Source organism: Anopheles coustani, chromosome 2, assembly GCF_943734705.1.
Source record: "Anopheles coustani chromosome 2, idAnoCousDA_361_x.2, whole genome shotgun sequence".
NCBI classification, from domain to species: domain Eukaryota; kingdom Metazoa; phylum Arthropoda; class Insecta; order Diptera; family Culicidae; genus Anopheles; species Anopheles coustani.
In genome coordinates, this window is record NC_071289.1 from 76,207,533 (window position 1) to 76,233,698 (window position 26,166).

Sequence of the window (26,166 nt, forward strand, 5' to 3'; positions counted from 1 at the left end):
AGTGCAGATAAATTCATTCCGCCGTCACAAAGCGCTGGCGCATCAAAAGTGTCGAATCGTTAGAAAGCGAGAAAGTCTCGATTCTCGGGTGTTGTTTCGCCCCAGTCAGCTCGATATCGCGCAGCACGACACTTTGCCGTAGTTCGTGGAATCGTGGATCGATCCGCGTGTCTGGTGCAAAAATCGGTCCCGTGTGAGCGCGCCCCCGCGCCTCCGCACGACGGATTGGTCACGACGTTCGATAGTGTTTTCTTCACTCGCGGGTCACCAATTTCCAGGGAATTGGTGCAAGATCCTGCTGATTGCAAAGTTTTATACCTTCCACTTGCCAATGGGGCAACGTCAGGAAGCAGTGTGCTAGTGTTTTTTTTCGTGCCGTAGTTGGCATTGGGTCGAGAAAAAGTAACGCGTCAGAAAAGGCCCGTGAAAAAGTGTGTTAGTGGATTTGTGCAACCTTTTGTAGCTTGTCTGGTGAAAGCGCCTAAGGCCAATTTCGATAGCGTGGCATAAGTGTCGTTTCTTCCATCGGTTGTCCACTCGTCTCCCGGTGCTGTGTTGGTGGGCCCAAGACTTCCAGGTGCTTAGTGGGAGCGGCCCGAACGGCAGAAAAACACGTGGAAAAAAATCGTCACACACATCCGAAGAAGGTTGATTGGAAAATCGGATCCCGGTGTGGTGCATACAATGGTCAACATCAACAGAGGTCCGGCTGGCCACAGTAACGACAACAGCGCAAGCAACGGCACCGACGGTGGCAGTGGTGGAAGCTCGGACAGCCAGAAGTATCCGCCAGCGTTTCCACCGCACTATCTGCACGAACTGCCCCAGGCGGACGAGGAGCGGCTCGAGAAAATCTTCAACAAGCTCGATCGCGACGGCAACGGTCGAATCGACATCCACGATCTTTCGTCGGCACTGAAGGAGTTCGGCCTATCGCACCAGTACGCCGAGGTAAAAAGCGCCAGGCCACCGTGGCACTGTTGCCCAACACTCTACTCCATCCATCACATTCATCATCACGCATCAAAAGCTGACTCATCATATGATTTCATGGCCTCCTTGTTTATACTATCGCTTTACACTAAAGAAGGTCTCCGCTGAGGTTGCTGCGACGGTGAGCGAATATTTGCGCTTATTCGTGAATTTCTTTCTGGAAAGTTTCGTTCGTTTGTTTAACCTCTCCTCTTTTTAAGCACAATCGCCGTACCAGCAGTCGGTCACAAGGAGTTCCCGGGGAGAGTTTGCGAAAGTCCCCCCAAGGACAAACACAGCACCCCACAGCATTATGAGAGTATGGTAGACGGAACGGCGGGAGACAGAACGGGATAGGAGCCGTCTGTGACGACCACCACGACGGAAACGACGTATGCGCACTTTGGTTCGCGTATTTTCCCGCAATCCCTTTCATCCATCACCACGTGTCGGCCTCCTTATGCCGCATGGGGTGTATGTGCGGGGGCCAACCAGAGACGAGCCCTCTCTTTGGCGTCCATCGTGCGGGTTTGAAAGTGGAGGAAAAGTCAAAAGCCTAGACCTTCTGTTGCCACAAGACGTCGGATTGTCTGCAGCTCTCTTGGATGGACCGTGAACTGACCCACGAGTGAAGTGGTGAAATCGATTTTTTCGAATTCTCCGCTTCCTCGCGAATTGGATTAGCGGAGAGGTTGAGCGTTTTTATGAAGGTGGAAAAGATTGCCACCCTCTCGGGTTTGGGTGTAGTTAATTAATTAGATTAGTTGTTCAATCAATCAAACAAAGTAAATTATAGGTATGATGAGATGAGAGTTATTTAGATAGATTAGTTATTAATTGATGTAACAAAAATTTTGTTTTGGTACAATACTACTTAAATCAAACAAAGGCTAGTCAGAGTAGAATTATACGTTGATTTAATCGAACATTATAACAGTTAGTTGTACAAAATAACGCATAAATACAAAAATCTCACTGGCGGCGTGCCGATGCAAAGTCTTCCTGTGTCTATTCGCAGGAGATTAATTGATATTTTGCTTGCTTTATATTGAAAACAGGGCATTTTCTTTTAACCCACCCGCAATCGCGTGTAATCGGCTAGGAACAAGATGCCTTTTTTTCTTTCATCCTTCTCGGCTGGCGCGGCTCGCCTTATCGCTTCCGGATTTGAGGATTCCCTCGTGCCGTTGATAAGCGTGTGGCGTTCACTAGCGTTTCACTTTTTGCTGTTTTGCTTCTGTAAACACGAGGGCGCGTCAGCTGATCAAGAACGGAGCATCGATTACTTAAACGCACCCAATGTTTTCCCCAGCATAAAATTAAACGGGAGCGACACGCCACTTCGGTTATGTCTTACAAGGGGCCGTCGCTATACGTATGATGATAGCGATTTGGCACGCGAATGCTGTCTGTCACCGATTGAACCACCGGGTGGTATCGGGTGGGTGGCGCAGAGGCCCATTTACGACAGCCAGATGTAGCCGGTCGACCACAAGTTTTTTGCCATTTTCCACGTCGCTTCCCGGTCGTGTTCAAGAAAGTTATTTCCGAACCGCATCGTTGAACACCGGCGCATTTGATGGTACGAAAAACCGGGAACATCCCATGGGTAGCGGTTGCACTCGAGCAAACTACCGTCCTCCCTGATTTTCCTTGCCTTCCTCCTTCTCTTTTCGTCAGTCTGTTGTCTATATGGTGGAATTTTAATGTTATTTTTATCCATCCTTGTGCAATCCCAGCGGGGGCTGATGTAGCGTTGGCGATGCAGAGGCAACGTTTCCCGGTAGTTCATCGATGTGTGAACTACCTCGACATTGACAGTGGTATGATGAAACCGGCTGCTGTTGCTCCACGGAGCCGGCCAGCAAAATGGGATTTGCAAACGTGGCCAAGATATAGCAAATCAGGGTAGACAAGAAAAACTGTGCCGTGTAGGTGGTAGGTGCGAATTTTCCCTTTCGTTTGGAATTATTTACACCAGATTGATTGCAGAGATGATGGCAAAACTCAAAAAGGTAGAAGAAGAAAGGAATGAATCAGTAGGATGTTTTCATTGATTTCGAAGCATCCTACCCACAGTCTTTAAATTTAATACAAGCATTCGCCGACAAATCGGTAGAGTGGTCGATAGCACACACAAAATCTAGGCCACCGATCATATTGTGTTTACGCTGTTGTAATCTGCGTCGCAAGCAACATCAATGCCACGACAGGTGCCGTTAACAAACATCTACGTGTGGACTTGTAATATTTTCGGTGAAGGCCATTGATGGAATTTTGTCTTTGGTCTTCGATAAATTCAAGACAAGAGCAACAAACACCAGCTTATTCGAGATTGTGTTACTTGGCAAGCTATTCAAGCATTTCAAATTTTGTACAATGCCCAAAACACACTTGTGAAATTATAACAACAATGTCACAACAAGCCTTTGCACAATCCGTAGGTTGATAAAGCATCTAAAAGTAGGACAAAGTTAATGGCCATATGGAAATTTGCCAAGTTAACAGCAATATAGCGACGCTACCGAAAATAGGGACTTTTTGAACTAATTCCCCTAGTTTCTGTTACAATATCAAATTAACAAAACTCCATAAAAACTCCATAAGATACTTGCGTTCAGATAGTAAAATTACTAAAATACGCAAGATCAACCGGACATGTTATTATGTGCATCACTGTACAACAAACGTTCAGTTGAGTACAAGCTTGTGCGCAAGTATTGCACGCTAGTTGAGAGTCGGTATAAATCAGTGGTGTAGAACTTCTCCGTACAACGGCTTTCGGTGGGAATTCAAATAATTCAAATAAAGGAAACACAATTTTTCATTTCATACATAAATAAATGTGGCTTACACTCTTAACAATCGTAGCTTTTCACACAATGGCGCATGGTTAATACACTATCTTACAATTTTCGTGCTAATTTATTGTTTATGTGGGTGGTTTTTAATATTATTTCTTTTCCTCTTTTCCTTTTCTTTTTACATGGAATACAAAATACAAACTTGTAATCATCATTACGCATTACCACATCATCCAAACACTCTGTGCTTTGCTAATATGCTTGGGACAACAAACCTCTGCTAATGCAATATGCTCCGGGATCACAAATCGCCACGAAACAACAACAATACCATCGCACCAACCAGGAATATGGTCACTCGTTGTTCTTTCAGCGCTTCCTGAAGCAGTCGGACCAGACGCAAAGCGGCGATGTCGGGCTGGCGGAGTTCATACACTACGTGCGAGAGCACGAAAAAAATCTACGCTTACAGTTTACACACCTGGACAAAAACCGAGACGGCAAGGTCGACCTGGAGGAGCTGATAACGGCCTTCAAGGAGCTCGGCATCGACATGGACCGGCACGAGGCAGCCAAGCTACTTAAACGGTAAGAGAAATGGTACATCCCTTTGTTCGATCACGAAAAGCTAATTTGTATTTCTTTTGTGCAACGTTTTTAGAATGGATAAAGATGGCAGTCTGAACATCAGCTTCGATGAGTGGAGAGACTTTCTGCTGCTGGCTCCATCATCCGACATACACGAACTGGTGAAATACTGGCGGCATTCGACTGTGAGTACCAGCGTTAGTTGGAAGGCGTTTGTAACATCGGGAAGCATGCTGGCAATCGGAATGCATTTGAACGGGTTTCAACGGTCTACCGCTTCCCTTTAGAAGGAGATAAGAACAAACAGTTGTTTTGATATCGAATTGCACAACGTGTTGCCAGCGTGTCGACCTATCTTTACTAGGACAATGTTTCCTTCTCTTCCTCGCGAACGAAGGGGCTTTCGTAAAAGCAAATGTCTCGCGTGTTCACTGTGGCTAATGTTAAATTGTTCTCGTTTGAATGTTCTTCTCCCTCGAAATCATCTTTTTGGTTTTGGTTGGCATCGCAATCCGCAACGATCCGAATGAAAACAACCCGAACCGTGAATCGAATAACCCCGAAGAATCTTAGGTACAATGAAGCCTACCTAGGGACCGTTGGTCGTGGCCGTTCCGGTTCCGCCCGGCTGCGACCGCCGCTTTCGTCTTCTTCTTCTACGACGTCGGACGATGTGCCGATGCCAACGGAGGATGGCATATACGACCGGGTCCGTCCGGTGCTCAGGCTGCTCGATGTCGAACAGGCCATTGAACACGTCACGGACTTACTTTTGAACCCGCCGGCGAATGTGTCCCACCACAACTCCTCCACCAACCATGGCGCACCCTCGCACCTGCTGGTGGACGGTAAGGTACTGTGTTTGACACGTTTCTCTTTCTGCCCGCGGTTGCTCTTTGATTTTTCGTTTGTTTAATTTATCGATTTTGTTTTCTCTAAATTGTTTACCTACACACTACACACATTCCTGCCCCCCTCCGAAAAAGATTCCGGCTGTTATCGCTAGACGTTCGCACAGTTTCTCCCGTTTGTTGGACTGCTGGAAGTTTATCTATTTTCTTTCTGTTTCTGGCTCAAGATATGCTACTGCTCGCTATCATCACCCACGGAATGGCGGGGTCGTTTTGCACCTTTTTTATCGCTACCGTCGAATGCAACACGTTAGCGAAAAGGAAGTGTATGGTACCGCTGGCGGCGACATCGGTGCGGATTTTGTGTGCAAATGACACTTTCTTTCTAGGTGTGATATTCAAAACTGATCTCGTGCATTGCCTTTTCGCTGACGATTCGTAGACGTTTCGCTTCTGATGGCTAGTTGCTGTTGTATGACAAAAATAATTTTAATCATAATGCACAGCAGTTGTTTCCATGTAATGTTGGTTTCCTTTTTTTTTTGTTCTGCTTTTGATGCCCGTGAGTTCAGTTTGCGATCTTGGCCAAACGTTGAAAATCATTCGTTTCACCTCCCATATGACTGTGTTGCTCTGGCAGAGCGCCATTTAATGAACAGTTTCGTTCGGGCATGGACACGTTTTTGCTCATGAACTTTGTATGAACTTTTTGCTTGCACACTTGTTGACTCATTATTGCACTGTTCCGAGTTTCAACATTTCCGCCAACGTTCGCTAGATTGATGTCTTACATCATCAAGGCTGCAATTCCGATTTGCTCACATTGTGTTCAATACATCCATCTCATTCATGTACAATCGTTCAACAAGAATCAACTGATCATGTGTCCATCAAATATATATTATATGAAAATATGAATTAAGGAATGAATTCGTTGTAGACGAATTTTTAGACACGAATGTGGCATGAGTCGAAAGCTAATTGTAGACAAATTTTTAAGCTAATCAACAGTATTTTAGACAACTAAGTTACGTAGATGCTAGAGAAAAATAAATAGGTTCGATTAATAATTCAAAGTTAGCATGTAAGAACAGTTTAATGTAGTATTTTTCTGGAAATCAACAGCTTGTGATGAATGCAAACCAAATAGCCTTTGAGGTCAATGTCGCAACGTGACGCAGCGCGTTTCCGATCATTATTTATTGCCGCATGCCTTCTGATAACCCTTAGTACATCCCGGTTCTGAGAATGTGATACAATTTATCAGAAACGTAGCGAAAAACAAAAAAACATATTCCGCGCCTAACGTTTGTCCCCCCGAATGACGTAAAAGAAAACACGACCAATTGGCGTTCCGTTCTCAGTTCTGTTGTGTTTTCCTCTCCCGTTCTAATCGATCTGCGTACAAAGTCTACCACCTCATCCTCTTTGTTGTGCCTCACAGCCCGATGGGGCACATGCCAAGCCGAAATCCGCTTCCGATCCGGTTTCGGACGGTTCGAGCATCCCTATTCTTCGCTTCGTAACCTTTCACTCCGAACAATGATGGTTTCCTTACGACGATCGGTTTGTTCGAACTGATTGCACTTAGGAACGATCGTTCGCAGCTGACGATCGTTCCGTGGGGGGACGGCTGGCATTATTGAGGGCATCCACAAACAGAAGCAAGCACACTCTCTGGGACCTTTGACGCGCGAAGTTGAAAACGTTTTTCTTTGTTCTTATCTGGGCCACCACCACCACCACCACCAAGAGCGTCGACAGCCCGAGGTATGGCCGCGGATTGACGGTTTCGTTGCTGCGCCTTTGGTGCAACGTTCAATGGCCCCGAATGGACGCACATTGGCGCGGCGTGTGTTGTTGACGGTGTTCGGTTAGTTGTTACAATACGGCATCAACTGTTGGTAGTGAATTGGGATTTTCATAAATTAAAAACAAATGAAAGATGGTTTAATATTCCCTTATTGTATTTTTCTAGACGCAGAGCATTGAATCAGATTATAGATATTTTAATCTATATTTCATATATGGTTTGAAGATCAAAATATAACCTAAATCATCGAAATTACTTTCGAGTATTTCAAAATGTACAATTAAATTTAAATAGTCAAACAGCTTAAACAGCTCAACAGTTGCAGAATGGCCGTTAATTCAATTGCCACTGTTTGCTCTTATACACCTTGGTCGCGTAATCTTCTCCGACATACGGGCGCGTGGCTCCACGAGTCCCCCCTCAACGCTTTTCGTATATTTTTCCCAATCTTACACGTCGGCCTCAGCTAGAGCTTCAGCTTTGACCAATCAGCGATCCGGTTCCGACCGAGTCGAGCCTCCTCGCGAGGGCGCTCTCTGTTTGTGTCCGCAACGGTGTCGTCAACAACAGCCGGTTGCGATCTTCTATCCCTCAGCCCTTCGCCCTGGGCGCGTCACGGTGAAGCGAAACCCGAGGATTGAGGTGTTTGTGAGTTTCGTCTTTCCCCTACACCCCCCGGGTGGTGGAAGGTGGTCAAAACGATGACGTCTGCTTGACACTCGTACTCCGAGTGGTAGGAAGATGCTTGTGCCTTCGGTCGTGGTGCCGATCCCGGAGGGGACGAATGGACATCATCAGGGGCTTGTTTGTGTCGGCTGAAGCTGTAGTGTTTTCGAAGAAACACTGGGTTTCAAGTTACTCCCTGTTGCCAAGGACCGATATAGATGTCTCTATCTCTTCCACTCTTGTGGTGGTGGTACAAACTCGTCTAATTGATAAATGTTCCACCGGTGTGAAAGTCATGTTTTGATGTTATATTGTGGCCAGACCGATGGTAAACAAGAAATTGCATGCCTTGCACCACCGGCGCGGGGTGTCACAATTATCGCATAAGCCACCCTCGACAACGGCAAGTTTTTCATACCTTGAAAAATGTGCATCATTTATCTCGACGTCCATCGAGGGTGGTTTTGCGGAACCGTCTGTTTCAAATCCTACCGGAAACTAAAACCGGACAACACTGCGCTTGACTCCACCATGACCTTGAAGAGAGGCATTCACTCTTTTCAAGGTAGCTCATACCGTTTGTACCGGTCGAGACGGAAGCGCGTCTAGCCAAAAACGGCTCTTAAGGAAGATCCTGTTTTCGTGACGCTCCTTCTTGTTCGGATTTCGCTTTTAGAAAGACGGTTCTCGTCTCTACCTTACTAAAAAAAAGACAACGCTAACCAATGAACGTGCTACGCATATTATTCACTCTTGCTGAAGTTTATTGCTGCGTGATGTTTACCGGGCACACTTTTGTCATGTGATCTTCGTGAATGAGTGTATACTGGTATGTGCCCATGTTTCTCTGTTTTGTTTATGTTCGACCTGGGAATCCCAGGAACAGTTCCGTTTGAACTCGGAACGAGAGTGTTGTGGCTCGAGAAAGTTTTAAAAACAACATTCCATTCCCCTTGGGGTGCGTAATTATTTTAAATGGCGAAGCTATTTTAGGCTGAAAGTAACGTATTTTGAAAGACGGCCACAACCATCTTTTAAACGATTAGCCACATTTGTTAACTATAAATATTTATCGTTACATCAGATTACAATTGATGATACCTGAATAACTGGTCTTTGTTGGATGCTTATATCGATAAACGCCATCGTAAAATAAATTAGCGCCTTATTTCGTGCAGGAGAAAGCAATGTGTAAAGTACTATTTTTATCTATTGCATGCTTTTTTAATTATAGAAAAATATCTCTGTACAGTAAAAAATGGCAACAATAGAAATAATCGCACGTGGCTATATACCGATATTGACGGAATGAGCAATGTTCTTCTACAAATATAATTGGTTTCCTCTCGCCAATTCGCTCCTTATACACCCAGTTCGCTTGGTGATCGAACACATCCCACACTGGCAGTTAACTTTATCCCGAATAGAACGTATACGTATGCGAACACAATGAATGACCGGCAAACGGCGGGATGGTTATTTATAGTCCCGGTTGAGTATTGCAAATAAGTAAACCAAAAATAGAGTTCGCCGGTGGATAGGATAGTGGACGCTGCTTATATCATTGGGATAGGTACGGCCTGATCAAGCTGCTGACTGAAGTGTGTTTTAGGGTTTCTGTTTGTGCTATTTTTAAATTAATTATTACGTAAAATTCAAACCAATTAAAATTACTGTAATATTCATTTCTATTTCCATGTGTAGAATTTGTTTTGCAAGCGTTGAAACGATGTTTTAAAAACATTTTGTTTTTTCTTTTGAAGAAGTACTTGCCTTAAGTGTGAATCTGTATTTTTTACCATTTTTGCAATTTTCGTTGTATATTTGCAAGCTTTGAAACGATATTTTGAAAACATATTTTTTTTTTCTTTTGAAGAAGTACTTGCCTTAAGTGTAAATCTGTATTTTTTGCAATTTTCATTGTATTAACGATTGTTTTTTTCTTTTTTTGCTTTCGATGGAGACGCATGGTGGTTCTATGTATTATTTCACTTTAAATAGTTACCACTATTATTTCTCCTTTTCTTTTCGAATAATTATCGTTTGAAATGTGCCACCAAATTTGAGCAATACTTTTCTGCCAATTCATTTGAAAAGGTTGCTTTCATTCACCTGTTCGTACGTTGTGGGTAATTTACTCTTGTTTCGGTTTTTGGCCGGTTCGAGACCTGGTGGGGCGGTAAATTTTCTCAACACCAGCCGTCGGAGACAGATTTGGTGCTATATTTAAAACGTGTGCGATTTTCCTCGCCATAATGTGCTAGCTAACGAAGAACCGAGGCCAAAGTTGGGAGTGTTTTCGCGCAAACAAAATCTAACGCCGACGCAAAAAGAGTCGTAGAGTAATCAGAAGTTAGAGAGGCGTCAGATTCTGCGTGGTTTGTAGCGTGGAATGACGCTGTTTTCTAATCGTGTTCAGTTTCGGTGTTTAATTTACGGTCGTACAATGTTGTCTATTTTCTTGTTATTTTGCTCTCTAATACTGCTTCAGCTCCTGCAACTTGACACGAGTCTGTTGCCCATTGCCTATCAACTTCTTGGATGGATGGATGGAAGAGGAACTCGGAAATTAATGAAGCCGAAGGAAGCCATGCATTTGCACGATGCATGGGATGTGTCTATTTTGTAAATAGGACTAGGCCAATGTTCAGCGGGTGTGGAAAAGTACCACCACCGCACGGGGCACAACCAATGGGCTAGTTGTTTATATAAATTGGCAAAGTATCATCCCCCTCCAACCGTGCTCTCCGCCGCTTTCTCTACACGCCCTACGAAACGTCCCACATATTGCCATGCACGATGTTCCGGCAATCCAGTTTGGGCCAGCTTTATGCGGTCCTCTAATGGATGCCAATTGGCCAGTTTGACCATTGTCCCTTTGGTCGTATGTGCTAAAACGTCCCCTTCTCACTTTGACCCGTCCCAGCTTGGACTTCAAGACGATTGATGGTATGTCTCCCTGGATGTTTCGTCGTCGGATGGTGCGCGTGATCGTGTCGCGAATTATCATCCCGGAATGGAACGATCGACGGCGCAATTGGACTGGTAGAGCCAAAGAGTACAGTGCCTTTTAGCAGCTGTCTGGCACACGACACCCGCGAGCCGTGCGTGAATTATCGTTTTGAATGCCAAAGAGATCAGGAATTCGGGTAGGGGTTGAACATTTCGTGGGCACATTTTCTCCTACCGCGACGGTGTTAATCTGTCCTTCCTCTTTTTTTCGCACAGTTATGCAAGGTTCATGCCCATCAAATGTAGCACCTTTTGGTCCGGGAGCTAATGGTTTCCGAATGGCGATATTTGCCCTTCCAACTACCGCTCGAAACTGGTAGTAACCTGAAGTACTTGATCATGCAGATGTCATCTGATCTCGGCGAAGGAATTGAAAAGAAAAAGCATGGTAACTTTTTCGCGACAGGTAGATCCCTAATGTTTCTATACTCTTAGGCCAATATTTAGGTTAAATATTCTTCTGTGAGCTTCCCATTTTGAGTGCCACGGCTTGAGGTAGAGTGTATATTCTAGTGTATAGAGCAATTAGGATCGAACCATTTTTGTCAAGGATACAGGATGAATTCTGGACAAATAAATGCTTAGGTGACAAAAGGAATGATTAAAGCACAATTGACTCATTTGTACCAGCAATTTAATGTTCCAATTAGGGCAGTAGTAGAGCGCAAAATAGTCTAGTACTACTTTAATTGGAACATTACTTTTGCGTTTTGCTTCTCACATTTCTGCATCATGTAATAAGTCTCATTGTTTGCATCATGGAAAGTTACGAATATATTTTAACGAAGTCCTTATCGAAGATCTTTATGTCTGTATTTGTCAACATCTGGCTCGCTTATATATATATTTACCTTGCATTGACGCAAAAGGGGGCACGATCTTTGCATTGGGGTTTCGAGAGTCGTAAAATTGGATTGTAAATTTCCCCGTACAATGGCAGTGTACCCTACCTCTAATCTAATCTGCTTGCACGAACGTAAGACGATAGGATGTTATCATTTCGAAATGTGGGTTGTATCAAACATGCTCCTCTTCTGGAACCAATTGGAAGAAAGGTGTCCAATCGGAGGGCAGGTGCTCGGTGCATTATCCTTTGCGATGTCTGTCCCATCCACAAGCCGATCCCTCAGCTCGTTACGCGACATTCCGATCACATGGCCGAGCGCGTGTTACGGTGGTCACTCCAAACTAGCTCCAACCGGAACCTTGACCGCAGGCCATTTTTTCCCGGGAATTTGTTTGCCATCGTGATCCAATTAATAGGTTTTACGGTTGTTCTCGCACCGTACGGCGACGTGATATGGTGTCGCGTCATCGCGTCCGGTTCCCTCGTGCGCTTATCAGTCGCCAAACATGTGGCCAGCAATGTGTGCCAGCGAAGCGTATCGAGCCGACAGTGGCCCTAATGAAACACGGACTAGGCTGATACTGCGTTGAAAATATTTGTCTGTGTTACGAGAGGTTCTCGAACGCCGTTGTGTGCGATCGGGGTTTGTGACGTCGAATGTGACCGGGTTCTAAGTCCGTCCTGTGCGTTGCCCGGCCGTAGTCTAATCTACTACGCTTCAGCTCGCCATCCACTGCTTGGACACTCGTGTTTACCGTCTGAATGTTGCTGGCGTTTCCTAGAGCAGCACGACTTCATGACGTCAGCCAGCGACTAAGCGGCCGATGGATGCTGCCAAGATCGGTGACATTCGGCTTCTAAAACCACCACCACTATCGCTGTGGGGAATTTTTGTTTGGGCGTGCTTGATGACGTTGAACGCTGTGCATACCCCGTGTGATGATGTAGCTTAAAGCGATCGGACCGGCTTAAACCGATTCACGTCGGTTCACCGAGGGCAGACGAGAGCACTGCTCCTGAAAGGAAAAAAAAGAAGTTATTATATTCTCTTTGTGTGTCTCGTGTCATTTTGTGCTATTTAAGAAGATGATTTAAATTTGAGCGGAAAAGAATTTTGGAAAATCTTCTCAACACATTTTTTAAATTGATACCAATGTGATCGGCTTTGCGTCAATTTATTAATCATAATATCCTTTTTTGCGATTCTCACTCATTCCGATTCGGTACTGAACAAAACAACAAGGATGTTTTATCTTGGGATTTTCCTAGTCCTGGGAACATATGTTTGATAATGGGCATTGGAAATAATTTAATTTTGTTTATTAATACGTTCAAGAAATATCTGGAACCATTTTACAGTAAATCACTGCTGTTTTGTTATTTCTGTAGTAGTGAAGGATTTTTACTTTGCTTATTTTAGTTGTGTTAGACATGACGTTTAGGATCTACTAGTATTTGGGACTGCGTTCAAGTGTCTAACAAAATGGTGTCTTATAGAAAATTAGGTTCCCGATGTAAGGTCTATGGTATCTTCAAATGAAACCATTCTCTTTATATCTATTGATTTGAACTGTAAACGCATTTCCTCCTCCTTTAATGGGTACTGCAAGTGCACAGTACAGTATGTGCCAATGGATACATACGGCAACCGACGGTTTCACGTGCTTTTACGTAATGATGTACGATTTGTGCCCCCCACCTGCGACTGGTGCATCCCCCAATAACTTGATCATGCCTTCGCCACGATTTTTCTCACTTTCGCGGTTTCGTTATCGGTAGAGCACTCTGTCGCTCCATCGTAGTCCCTCTAACGTCTATTCGTGTATCAGTCCCTCTCTTCATCGCACACATGACTCGCGAGTCGCCGCCGTTTCCTGTGTCACTAACGCGCTGCTTGCTTCTGCCGGACGGCAAGACGACCGCTCTGTTCAGTGAGATTCTGGCCACCGTCTAGACTGGACGTGTTTTTCGCTAGTGTCGGCGAAAGTTCACGAATTTTCTCAATCGTGCCGAAGCGAAAGAGGTGTGTCCACAAGGACTGCAACTGCAACTCCGAGTTGCTAGGAACGTATCGTATCCAAGCCGGCCGAGAAAACGCACACGCTTCTCCGAGTAGGCTTCGAAATAGTACTCAACAATAGTGGTTGGATTTTTTTTGTGTTGGTTACTACGTTAAGCAAAATCCCACAATCTTTCGACGTGAAGCCTGCGGGGATATAGTGTTGGAAAAATCAAACAAAAAAATCGGTTTGCAGTGAAGAATCAGTTGTGCCGCCCTGTTTTAAATCCTGACGACCTTTCGGAACAAAGGAACAATATCTATCGGGTAGCAGTGAACAGCTAAAATACCCGCGAAATCAACAACCTTGCGAATTGGCAACGAATCCGTGATTCAGCATCCAACCCAACTCCATAAACAGGTTGCGAGGGGTTTTTTGTCCCCATCGCTAGTGTATTATCCCCCACGTCTCGAAACGACCACGCGCTTTGGTCCATAATCTCGACCGTGTATTGACGCGGTACGACGAAAAGAAAGGGCGCATTGAGCGAAAGAGAAGAACTTCCGCGACGGGCGCGAAACACAGTTTTAGTCGCTGTTGCTAAGCGCGATTGCGAACAGCTGTTTTCTACCGTTCGAGCGCGACGAACAAACGAACGCGCGTTACCAAGAAACGCGAATCAGCGAACCTCGAGCGGTGGTGAGACTGAACACGAATACGGACGAAAGGGCCGCTCTTACGCATACCCTTCAAAAAACGGGAAAGTACACGTGCTTTTGTACCGAAGCTGAAATTCCAGTGCCCAAGTGGAGCTGAAGCAAAAAAGAAATCTGCCCCGCGAGTTGGTAAAGCACGCGAGAAAAGTGAGAGAATCCTAGTGCGAGCGAATGCTGCACTAAACCCGGTGGAATATTCTAGCAACAGAATAGCTTGTGATATTAGCTAACAGAGGTCTGAAACTAGTGCACTTTTTTTTTAACGTGTGTCTATGTGAGTAGTGTCTGAATTTGTGTCGTGATACACACAAAGGAAAGCAACAAGGAAAGAAAAAATCCCGCCCTAAATCACTTGTGATAGAGTACGAGGGAAAGCCAGAACCAGAAACTCTGTGCCCTTAGTATCTCAAACCGTTGTATGTTAAGTTAACAAAAGTATAGAAACAAAATGGCCTTCGAACAGAACGCGATCCAAGTGGGCGGCGATGGGCTGGAGGATTTTATCCTAGCCTTGAAGGAACTGCTGTCACCGGTAATTATTGCACTTTAAACATTATGTCAACGGTTGGGCTTGGTAGCTTCGGTAGCAGCGCACTTGGTTTCCATTCGTGCATCCAGGGTTCAAATCCGGTTTGCAGAGAAATATGTTGTTTTCATACGATGACTTATCAGTTCTTGTAAAATTGATGCGTCACTCTTATCTTTCATCTTATCTAACTTTATTTACTATCGTCCCTTGTTTATCTCGAAATGAAGGGAAATTTCCGGCTTCGTTGGAATTTCACTGATGAGAGTGTGAGCATATCCGGTAGAGGGCTCTCTCAAGATGGGGAAGATTGTGATGATTCATACTATGCATACGCACGTTGTTGAATCATAAATGAATGAACAGCAAGTAAAAATTTGGTATGTGAAGAGGGGGCTCGTGATCAACAGAGCAGCAGCATCAGCATGGTTGCTTGGACTTAGGTGTGTGTGCGTGTGGGGTTTTCCATTCGGAAGGTTTCCCCCGTTAAAACCGGCCCCCCCTCATTCCATAATCCCCTCTCCAATCCCTCTAAAACAGGTTTTTAATGAGAGTCGTTGGCTTTGAGTTTTTAAACCCGCCTGACCGGCGGGATCGCGTTTTGCGATCGCTGTTGCTAGGTCGATTGACGTCTGCACGCGAACGTTGCTCGTACAGAAGGTCGCTAGAGCTCTGCACCGGCAACTGTTTTGTAGGTTTCAGTATTTTAGGGTTAAAAAAAGGAAACTATCGACTATAATTATATTTTTCAACTGTCATCGGTGTGTGAAACAACAATTAAGTTAGCAAATGTCATCCAAAACTAATGTTTTCCTATCCAACGATACTTTACCCTTCAAACAGCGCCTGGGTCGCCTGCCTTTGGGGTCAAGGCGCCAATGTCATCGAGCGTTAGTAATTAAGTGTCAATTAAGCACGACAATAATGCCCTCATAAACTCGTTTGTCCCTTCCGTTTGGTTCGTTTTTCTGCCCTTTTTCCCCCATCGGGTATGGCGTCGTCTATATTTTTTCCGTCGCGTCGGGTTAGAAGAACAAGAAGGACATGTGTCGAAAGAAAACCTTAAAATGTAAATGCACACACCCCCTTAACTAACACCCCCCTCTGTGATGGGTGGATTTGCCGTCGTTGGTGATATTTCCGCCCTTTCGGACACTGGTATGGTATGTGTCGTTTGGTTGCTCCACTTTCCGCCTTCTTCAGGCCATGCTTCTTGTTTACTCAAAGTGAAGGACCTTTAAGGACCCGACGATGATGCACCTCCCCCGAAGTCACCCAGTTTTTCCTCCGCCGTTTTTGTACCCGTTTCGTTAATGTCCCGGAAGGACACCGTCCTTTGCACAAAACAAAAACAAAAAACAACGGCCAGCGATGCACACTCTTTTGAGCTTGCGCACTGGGAAGGCACATTTTTGGCGAAATTTGTTTGCCAGAAAATGTGCAAAAAAGTGGCCTTTGCAGTGGACCTTGTGTAACAGTTTCCATTCAGTTTCGGTATTGGAACACCGTTACGAACAGCTGTGTCTAACGCTTGCCAAAACGTGATGCTTGCAAATGGCGTTAAGAAAAAGTGCACGCAACCAACGGACCACTTTTGAATTCGCAATCTTTTGCAGTCGTTGGGGATGGATGGAGAAAGAGAGTGCATGGCCGGTGGCATTTCGAAAGGATGACGGTGGAATGAATGGTGTACCTAGGCAAACATTCCACGTTGATCGTCTTTGGGATTTGCGAGTCAAGACAAAAAATACCGGCCGAGAGCGGAAAACATCGCGGAATGGCGTAGAGAGGGTGACAAAAGATCGAACTCCCCCCGGTGGAGTGGAAAGGATGGCGCCACCCATTCGAACGGGAAAATTGCTCCGAAGCTTTTCCCGAGCGAGCTGCCATTATGCTGAGCGTGACGGACCACCTTTTTCTCTGATTTTCCCGTTCCCGCTCGCTTGGGTGTGTGTGTATGTGTGTGCAGTTGGAGTTGAACGTGGTTCGAAACGTGTCTTTTTGCCTACGGTTTTCACCTTCCTCGCCAATTTTTCCCTGTCCCTCTCTATCTCTCTCTCTTTCTCGTACGGTACAAAATTACCTTTGCCGAACGTCGGTGGCCGCCCCGAAGGTGGACCGAGCCAGCCAGTTGACGGTTGACGGTCGGAAAAGTTGGTTGGGCCACCGTGTTGGGCTGGCGTGCAGCAGCAGTTTCGTGAGTGCCGGAAAACGGGTTTTTCGTGGTGTGTTCGTATATGCACCCCAAGGGTCCCGTGTGCGCGCTGCCTTGTTCTCGACCGAAAAGCTCCTCACACAAAGACAACCCCGTGGGGGCGTTTTGCGAAAGGCACAAGAAAAACGGCCTGCGACGCTAGCCGCCATGAGTTCGCTGGCAATGTTTCGCGTTTTCGGTTAAAGTTTGGCATTGGTTCACGTTTCCGGTTGGCAGGACCGACCACTAGGGCTGTAGCAACATCAGCAGCACCAGCAGCGCCCCCACGAGGACAACGTGCGTGTGCACGTTGCGCGTGGTTTTATCGATCTCTAGTCCCACCCCGCCCCCCCACCATCGTGAGTCCGTCCGTGCTTCCCTTTCCCACAACTTCGGCGTTCGTTTGCGGCGTCCAAATCAGCTGCAACGGTGCTGCGTCCTGTCGGTATCCAAACCCGGATGGATACGTTGGACAGTGATTTCTACGTTGAGCTAGTGACGAAGGTATGATGATAATTCATCAAGAGAAATTCAAAGAGTCGGAAAGGAGTTTTCTTGAACGAAAGAAACACATTTCAAAGGGATTGCTTCATCGTTGAGACAAGTATTTAATTAAAAAATCCCCTTGGATACCTTCGGTTCCATCTCGTGAAAGAAATCTACACTTTGTGCACGAAAGATCGCTGGTCCTGCTCTTCTTTTGTGCAAAATGTAACAGGATAGGAAGATCAAGGAAACGTCGGTTGGCGCACAGAGCTAAGACGATGGCGCGCGTTCATCCCTCAGAGTGTGACAGAGGACGGTGAACTTACGGACATTACCTATTTTTAGTAGCGCGTGACGGGTAGAGAAAAACCGTTCTCCTCCAATGCAAAAACACAAATGTTGCAAACCGTCGCTCAAACGTTCCTTACGTAAGTGGGAACAGAATTGGTTATGTCAGGTCTGTGCTATCGGTACGCGAAGGTAAGGGGATGCTTTTTTTCCCTTCACTTCTGGAATGCACTTGGAAACCGACTTGAAACTGCTGATGAATGGAATCTTCCGCGTGGTTGCCGACGCCAAACATGTGTTTTTTTTTTGCTTTCACTCCACATCAAATAACTGACCCTGGAAACACCCCATGGCCCCAAAGTTATTGCCCGAAAGCACGCCTCCCAAAATGTTTTGTGATAAGCCGAGGGTACGGTTGTTTTCGACGGTTCTTCGGTAATCGGCAACGGCGGGACTCGGCTGCTGTTGCCAAGGGCAGGTTGGGCCCCTTTCGGTGTAAGCTGCTGATAAGTGACCGGTCGATCACGAGATGGGATGGGAAGAAGGAGGTCAGTACGGGCTTTCCTAAGTCATCCCTGAGTTCGGTGGTACTGTCTGATAATCGTGGGACGTTGTTGTAGGCAGTGGACTGACCGCAGGCGACACGGCGAACGAGCTTAAATGTCATTTAAAAGCGGTCGATTAAACGCGACAAGCAATTTAATTACACTTCCTTCCCTTTGGCGTGACAGTGTACTAATGATGAAGATGACGATGACTCTCGGGGCGATTTTCCACTGGAAGGTGTGTGCATGGGCGACACGCAAGGAAGGAAAGACAACTTGTGTCGCAGAACGCTTTCGTATGCTCAAGGAGTGAAGCGAAACAATTTGTGTGTCAATAAAAGTAATAACCATTTTGTATGTCCTTTGCATACCTCGCGTGTCTTTTGGGATGGGTACACTGGAATGTAGCAAAATGGTCAGTCCTACCTAGTAAAGTCCATGGTTGGAAAGGTAAACATTCCACTTTTTATTTTCCGAGTCCTTCGGCATTCCTTTGAGTTATTTTAAACGATTTAAAGGCATGCAGGTGAATGTAGAATTGTAAGGTAATATTTTTTGGATGTTTAAATAATATTACCTTAACAGGCTTTAGCGCCTTGAGTTGCTCCTCTAATGATCCCGTTTTCAGTCTTTTTTCATCTCGAGCCCGTTCGGGACGAGCCCAAATGTTTCTTTATCGCTGACGCACGTCTCTTTGCTTAGAACGAAGGTTGTACTGTTGTTAGTACAATTGGACACGGAACACGTTCAGCTGAAATGACGCTTGAAAAGCTGGAGTGAACCAGATCGGGACGCATCTGCTTAGATGGGTCTGTTTCTCAGTTCATGTACAAGGGTACTGGTTCAAGATTTTGGTACGGGTTGATAAAGTTCTTTCGCGCAACAATAGGGAACCTTTCGGTGTGGTTCTCCATAACCTTTCCCAATTTGGAACGAGAGTTTAAAGGTGTCCCTGAACTAGATACCACTCTAGTGCCATGGAGGGGCAGTTTATTAATGCTGTACATAAATTATCTACCATGACTTCAGCGTCCTATGTCCAGCTGATGCTCACATGGAAATTGTTGTGACGATTGTGCCGACCTATGATGGGCAACAACTTCATATACTGCGGGCTAGCATGTTTACAAGCACAAAATGTTAGCCATTCGCTCGTAACGAATCGAAAGCAACTCCCTTGTCTCGTGTATGCGCAAGCAATGACGAAATAACACGACCCAAACGCGTCAGCGATAATGGAGGTCGTCGATCATCAAACACAACCGATAAGCGTCGTCACTCGGTCGCGGAATGCACGCGGTCATGGTGATAGGGATAGGTGTCCAACCAGGCAGGTTCAGTTTGTTGTGGTTTTTTTTTGTTGTAGCCGTCACTCTGTGAGTACTTTCTCTGAAAAGCAGCACGTTTTTGTTGTTCGAAAGTACGATCGCCGTTAATTATCGCTGCTAATTAATACTGGATCGATCTTGTCCAACGCCAGGGTTAGCGGGATTGATCCAGTTGTGTTGATGAGCAAATGCTGCTCAGAGCTCGCTAAACAATCGTGTAGATGCCACATTAGAACGATTAACGTTTCTTTGTAGCAAACACCTCTTAATCCACTAGCGGAAGTAGTAGTAAATGTGGATTATAATAATTCACTCAGTCGTACTCATTAACACACCGAGAACATTCTTCATCCATCATTTTTGTTAGCGCCACACGATCGTTGCTCGCCACATAGTTTTTCCTGTAAAATTAGCATTTCCTTTAACCAAATCGTGTTGTTCCGGCGACTTGGGCGTATCTTCTTTCCATTCCACACGCGCTGCCCTGCCACAAGCGTCACCGTACAATGCTAATTAGCCCTAGTTTTGTGCCAAATAATGTCGTTTTAAATGCGCCTTCTTTCTAAATACGCCATTCTAATATTAATCTTCCTTTTTGTGCCTTTGTTTTGCAGTATTTGGATATCGGTGAGGATCTGAACGTACCTGATGACTTCACGCAAAGCGAAATGCAAACCGGCATGTGGTGGCGCCACCTGGCGGCCGGTGGAATTGCTGGTGCAGTGTCACGCACATGCACGGCCCCCTTGGATCGGTTGAAGGTTTTCCTGCAGGTATGTTTTGTGCGCTTGATTGAAATCCGCTCTCTAAAGTGTGGTTTTAATTAACTTGTTTTTTATTTTGTTTTGTTTTTTTTTTTTAGGTGCAATCGACCAAACAGCGAATCTCAGATTGTCTTCAGTACATGCTGAAGGAGGGCGGAGTGCGGAGCCTCTGGCGGGGCAATCTGATCAATGTGCTGAAGATCGCGCCGGAGAGCGCGATCAAGTTTGCCGCCTACGAGCAGGTGAAGCGGCTGATCCGCGGCAACGACAAGCGCCAGATGACGATCTACGAGCGGTTCGTGGCGGGCGCTTGTGCCGGCGGCGTCAGCCAGACGGCGATCTACCCGATGGAAGTATTAAAAACCCGACTAGCGTTAAGGAAGACGGGCGAGTACAGCAGCATTCTCGATGCGGCCGCGAAAATCTACAGCCGGGAGGGCCTGCGCTCGTTCTATCGCGGCTACATTCCAAACATGCTCGGCATCATCCCGTACGCCGGTATCGACCTGGCGGTGTACGAGACGCTGAAGAAGAAGTACCTCAGCCACCACGAGACGGAGCAGCCGAGCTTCTGGGTGCTGCTGGCGTGCGGCAGTGCGTCCAGTACGCTCGGCCAGGTGTGTTCCTACCCGCTGGCATTGGTGCGGACGCGATTACAGGCACAAGGTAAGATACGAAGTGAAAGCAAGCCCCCTACCCTGCGCCTTTGTTACTTATACTAACTCTCTTGTTGTTTTCTTTGCTACCTTCCCCGCAGCGGTTACAATTGGCCCCAATCCGGACGGCAGTGTCACGGTGGAACCCAACATGACCAATGTATTTAAGCGAATAATACAGACGGAGGGTCCGCTCGGTCTCTACCGCGGTATTACGCCGAACTTCATCAAAGTATTACCGGCCGTCTCGATCAGCTACGTCGTGTACGAGTATACGAGCCGTGCCCTCGGCGTAAACATGACGTGATCTGTTTCAGCAGTGCAGCAACACCAGCAGCAGCAGCAGCAGCAGCAGCAGCAACGGCAGCAACGGTCGTCACCCACTTGCCCTTCGCCGGCTCCATCTGCTACAATATTACACACCTAAGCTAATGAGCACACACTCACACACATACATTCACACACGCGCCAAGACACCAAGACCTGGAATGGTCGTACCGGTATTTCGTCGAGATATATGGCTCAGTTTTTCCAACCTGCTCCCCAAACGCTAACGAAAAGTTGCGGAAGTTTGCGGGAAAAGCGATCTTTCGTGAATAACAAGACGATCAATCTCAACATACCGATCAAGTGTGTGTGTGTGCGTGTGCGTGTGTGTGTGTTTGAGAAGCGCCTTCATCTTCGTTCCTGTTGCAACAATCTACTCTTCAAGCGCTTCCTCGTTTCGTTGCCGTTGCTGAACATCCTTTTGAGAAGGTTGCCGATATTTCAATCGCCTTTCGCCACGACAAAAAATGGACAGAAGGGGAGCTAGAGCGAGAGAGAGAGGGAGAGATAGAGAGGCTATGGAAAAGAAAAGGAATGTGAGGAATGCAGCCGATGGTCCCAACCGAGGAGGTTTGAGGAAATCGGAAAAACTGCTTAGAAATGTTGAAGCGCATAGGTTGTGGAGCGGGCAGGCAGGGAGAGTGGTTGAGAAGGATAGAAAACAAACCAGCTAGATGCGAATGATGCAGTTCGTTAACTTATTTCTGTAATTTTATTAGAATCATTCTTTTTGTAATTTTAAGTTTAGTTTTTTCAATTCTTTACACCACATCATTCGCCGGCAACATCCCGTCCGTGTGAGTGAGAGACACGTGTGTAGGAAAAAAAACACGTGTGTGGAAAAAAAAACACGAATGGCACAGACGATGGGTGAAGCCGTCAGGAAGAAGAAGAAGCATGTTGTCCCGTGCCATGTGCTTTGCGAAACTTCAGGACAAGTTTTTAAACGTTCCTTATACAATGCATGACGCGCGACCAAGGCTTCCCCCATCTCTCCGGTCGCATTGCCGAACGATTGGGTTGACATTTCTGTTTTTTTTTATTTCTACACCTGCCACGTAGCGCTAGTTAGGACTTTAAACAATCGAAAAAAGGTGACGCTCTCTGTTTCTTCTCGTCTAGTGCGTTTGGATGTGCGTCACCGTGGGAGGGGCGTATCGTTGTGTGGCGGAAGCGCAGAAACTGATATTTGTTCGTAACCGAGCCGGTTTGGTTGGGTGGAAGTGATGCATCCTTACTGATACAAAACAAAACACGAAATAGAAAACAAATTTAGCAAAACTAAAATAAACCTTTCAACAAACCACGTACACAGCTAGTAAAGACTTATACAATGTTACATTATTTATTATAAAACGAAAGCAGTTTAAGCTAAGCGACCGCAGCCAATGAATGGAAGTAAGAAATGCTTATAAAAACAAAAGAAAAACAAACCAAGATAATGGAAAATAACAATACACAACCGTCTTATCGAATGCGATATGTGTTAGTATGTTTTTTCTTTGAATTATTTGTCGTACACTTTGATTGAGAAATGATTTACGATCGAAAAGTTAACAAACAAACCAAACGTGCAAGTGCATTCGTATCACACATTTTCTTTTATTTCCCATACTGATTATCACAGCACAAAATAATGCTTTTGTAATAAACGATATGTTAGACTTGTGTATACCTATGGTTTATTAATCGAATAATCATGACTTAACCGTTGCTCATAATCTAATACAACGGATGAATAATTTATTTATGTTATAAAAAGTCTATTTTAATTTTATTGGATGGAACTTGCATTGCTATCATACACAAGATCGAGTGGCCAATATGAATGAGCAGAATAAACAACTAACGACAACTAACGCAAATTCACGATCCTACGAAGCAAACAAAGCACACTTAGTAGAACGTATTCGAGCAACTCGATGGCAAATTCTCAAAAACCAACTTTTCGTCACCAAACAAGTTATTTCTCCTGTGATCATGGATGTTAAACTTTCATATAAAAGAGATAAGATTGAAGCCTTCAACGACTAGTAGCAATCAAATATTCTATTGTCGAACGTTTTTGTTAGATGATGCAATTGCACTTGCAGAAGAGACAAAAAGGGCGATCATGCAAGTACCGGTCCGGGAAGCGAAATTATGAATGTGGAAAGTAAAGGTTGAACGAGTAGGTAGGATACGACAGTATCTGGTTTGATAGCAACTGGATCTGCGGACGACTGCAACCGTTGGCAAGAAAATTAATGATAGCAAAGGGATGATGCGCCATTGTTTATGTGCGTATGCAATGTAACGAAATTTATAGCATTTTGCGTGTTTGTTACCAGTGATACTTAGAAGTGTATGTGTGTGTGTGTTTTTTTTTAAATTATACGATAAAAATCTACACACATACCCACAGATACTAAATCAAATAGTTCTTACAGATGATCGACGTTGATAATTCCAATCACTTTTCGTGTGGGTAAAATAACGCTGAAAAGTTTCTCACCACAAATAGTTAACACAGCTCAAACGTTACATGCGATTGGACCTTCTATACAGATTAATGTCCTCAAAGGCAATTGGTGGATTGCCTGAGAGGGACACTGTTTAACTTCTACTTATACATTTTCTCAACAGAATTCCTTTCGCATTTGCATGGAGGTGCATCCATAAAACATTTGTTCGCGTGGCTCGAGCAACACAGAGAAGAAACTGAGAATAAACTCCAAAACAGATGCTTCTACAACTACAATTATGTAATAGAAAAATTCAAATTTATCTATGAACCAGCCAATGACAATTTCAATAAATACTGCAAAACGAGTTGAAGTAGAGTTTTCTTTAGTAAAAGGGTAGTATCCCATTAACACAGTTTGAATTTGGGTTTCATTTGATTTCGTTGGGTTCCCTTCAAAGTGCGTCATATTTGAATGGTTTTTTAGATGATATTTTAAGAGTAGCAACATTTTTTCAAAAAAAGGAAGGATGTTTAAGAGTAGCTGTAAATACTATGAAATACGGAATGACTTTTTTTTTATTAATAGACTATAGCATAAATATGACATCAAAGCAGTGCTAACATTAATACGGAAATTTGTATTTATTGGTTATGGTATCTCTGGCCAATTTTATTGTTTCAAAATGGCTCTGTTGGAATCTCATATTTTCTTCACTGTCTACAAGACAGTGAATGTCTGTCTTCTGAATGCGATCGAGAGTCGAGTTTCTAATCAGCGTTCGCGGACCCCCGACGGGTCATCATTTTTGTTGATTTCAGCGAATAGTAGTCACCATGCCAATGATACCAAGTCAATCCCAGCATTTTCTGCACGACAGGTTGTTGGTAATACTTTCCATTCAAATGACTGCAAAAAAATTAGAAGATGTATTAGGTAGTTGAGAATAGAAACCAGTGGTGACTTGATTTTATTATTGAGTGTTCGCTCACCAATAAACACAATCACCAGTATCATGTGTCCTAAACCACCATCCTCCTTGAAGTTGGGAAGCACAATTTTGATTCGGGCGTTTATCGTTATCCCTATCGTACGTAGAGAATGGCATGTCTACGTGGAATTTAAACGAGTTTCCCGCCGTGCCCGAATATTCTCCCAGCTGTTCGAGTACGTAGTTTTCATCTTCACTTCCGATCTTAAAGTCATCGTAAAGCGCATGCTTAATTTTTCCATCGAAGTCTTCGAGCACAATGAGCAATTCGTGTTTCGCGGATCGGATCATTTGGTATAGTGGCTGCAGTCCAATCCAAAACTCCCCTTCTTGGTGACCAAAACCATTCTTGTATGATTTCCAGTTGCGATAAAAACCAATCGATTCGTTAACCCGTTGCTGTATTGTGGTCCATGGATTATGCAAAGTACTTATTCCCAAATCTTGCACATATTTGTCTAAACGATGCATTGGAGATTGATGTAGAAGGTTCAGAATCCCGATATCAACTTTTTCTTCCAAACGTTCCGCTATCTGGGAACTGTTATCGTAACGTTCCTTCATGCGAGATTCAAGCACATCCACTTTTGTATGCAGATGGCGCATCATGTCGAGAAACTGAGACGAACTGGTTTCGATTTTCGTTTCGGTTTGGTTTATTCTAGTCATTATCTGTGAAGTACTATTCTCGAAGCGCTTCTCCATGCGAGACTCCAATGCATCCATACGTGATTCCAAGCGTTCCAAAATGCTAGTGATCTGCGACAAGCTGCTCTCGTAACGATCTTCCATTACAGATTGAAAGTCCCCCAAATGTGCCAGCAATAACTCGAACTGGAATCCTCCTATGTCGTTATTAACCTGAACACTGTCACAGCGGCACTGGTTCGGCATTTGCACACCAAATGTAAGTACAAAAATTGCACTTAAGATGTTCATTTCCAATACTTTGAGTAGATTTTCCAAACTTCTAATGTACTTAACTAAACAGACGACCGTTCTCAAACACTTACGATCGCAAACTGATGGTCGTTGTAAAGTGACCGTCTCCGAACGAACAGAGTAGGCTTATCACTTAATGTGTCCGGTTAATACCAGGTTTTACGGAATTCTATTTTTTCTTTGTTTATTACTTTATGCTGCTTAACGATAACGTCTGAAAGCTGAAACGATTGGTCGATGTTCTTCAATTGAAAGCTGTTAGTGTTTTAAAAATTGGTGTATGATCTGCAGAGTCAAACACTTTTACCTAATCGATCAGAATCATGTAGGTTACCAAATGAGTTGCACTTGTTAGTTGTTATTATTTACGACGTTCTGGGTGTTTTTTTTTATTGTTCATTACAAT

General features: G+C 44.7%; 2 protein-coding genes across 2 annotated transcripts; one reads left to right on the forward strand and one right to left on the reverse strand.

Moving 5' to 3' along the window:
* The first annotated feature begins 56 nt into the window (after positions 1-56).
* On the forward strand, positions 57-22,210 carry LOC131262864 (mitochondrial adenyl nucleotide antiporter SLC25A25). The gene is made up of 6 exons (XM_058264950.1): positions 57-951; positions 4,123-4,364; positions 4,438-4,549; positions 20,251-20,409; positions 20,499-21,066; positions 21,158-22,210. Exons 1-6 carry the CDS (start codon positions 685-687, stop codon positions 21,361-21,363), a joined length of 1,554 nt encoding a protein of 517 aa, XP_058120933.1. The 5' UTR covers positions 57-684; the 3' UTR covers positions 21,364-22,210.
* A 2,387-nt stretch (positions 22,211-24,597) lies between these two features.
* LOC131265038 (angiopoietin-related protein 7-like) lies at positions 24,598-25,712 on the reverse strand. Its single transcript, XM_058267300.1, has 2 exons — positions 24,922-25,712; positions 24,598-24,736 (listed from the first exon to the last, which is right to left on the reverse strand). The coding sequence occupies exons 1-2, from the start codon at positions 25,710-25,712 to the stop codon at positions 24,598-24,600; spliced, it is 930 nt and encodes a 309-aa protein (XP_058123283.1).
* Between the last annotated feature and the right edge of the window lie 454 nt (positions 25,713-26,166).

Coding starts and splice junctions, on each gene's coding strand:
- LOC131262864 (XM_058264950.1), top strand. CDS start 685: ATGGTCAACATCAACAGAGGTCCGGCTGGCCACAGTAACGACAACAGC. Junction 952..4,122: donor TATCGCACCAGTACGCCGAG/GTAAAAAGCGCC, acceptor CGCACCAACCAG/GAATATGGTCACTCGTTGTT. Junction 20,410..20,498: donor GGTTGAAGGTTTTCCTGCAG/GTATGTTTTGTG, acceptor TTTTTTTTTTAG/GTGCAATCGACCAAACAGCG.
- LOC131265038 (XM_058267300.1), bottom strand. CDS start 25,712: ATGCCGAACCAGTGCCGCTGTGACAGTGTTCAGGTTAATAACGACATA. Junction 24,737..24,921: donor GTAGACATGCCATTCTCTAC/GTACGATAGGGA, acceptor ATTTTTTTGCAG/TCATTTGAATGGAAAGTATT.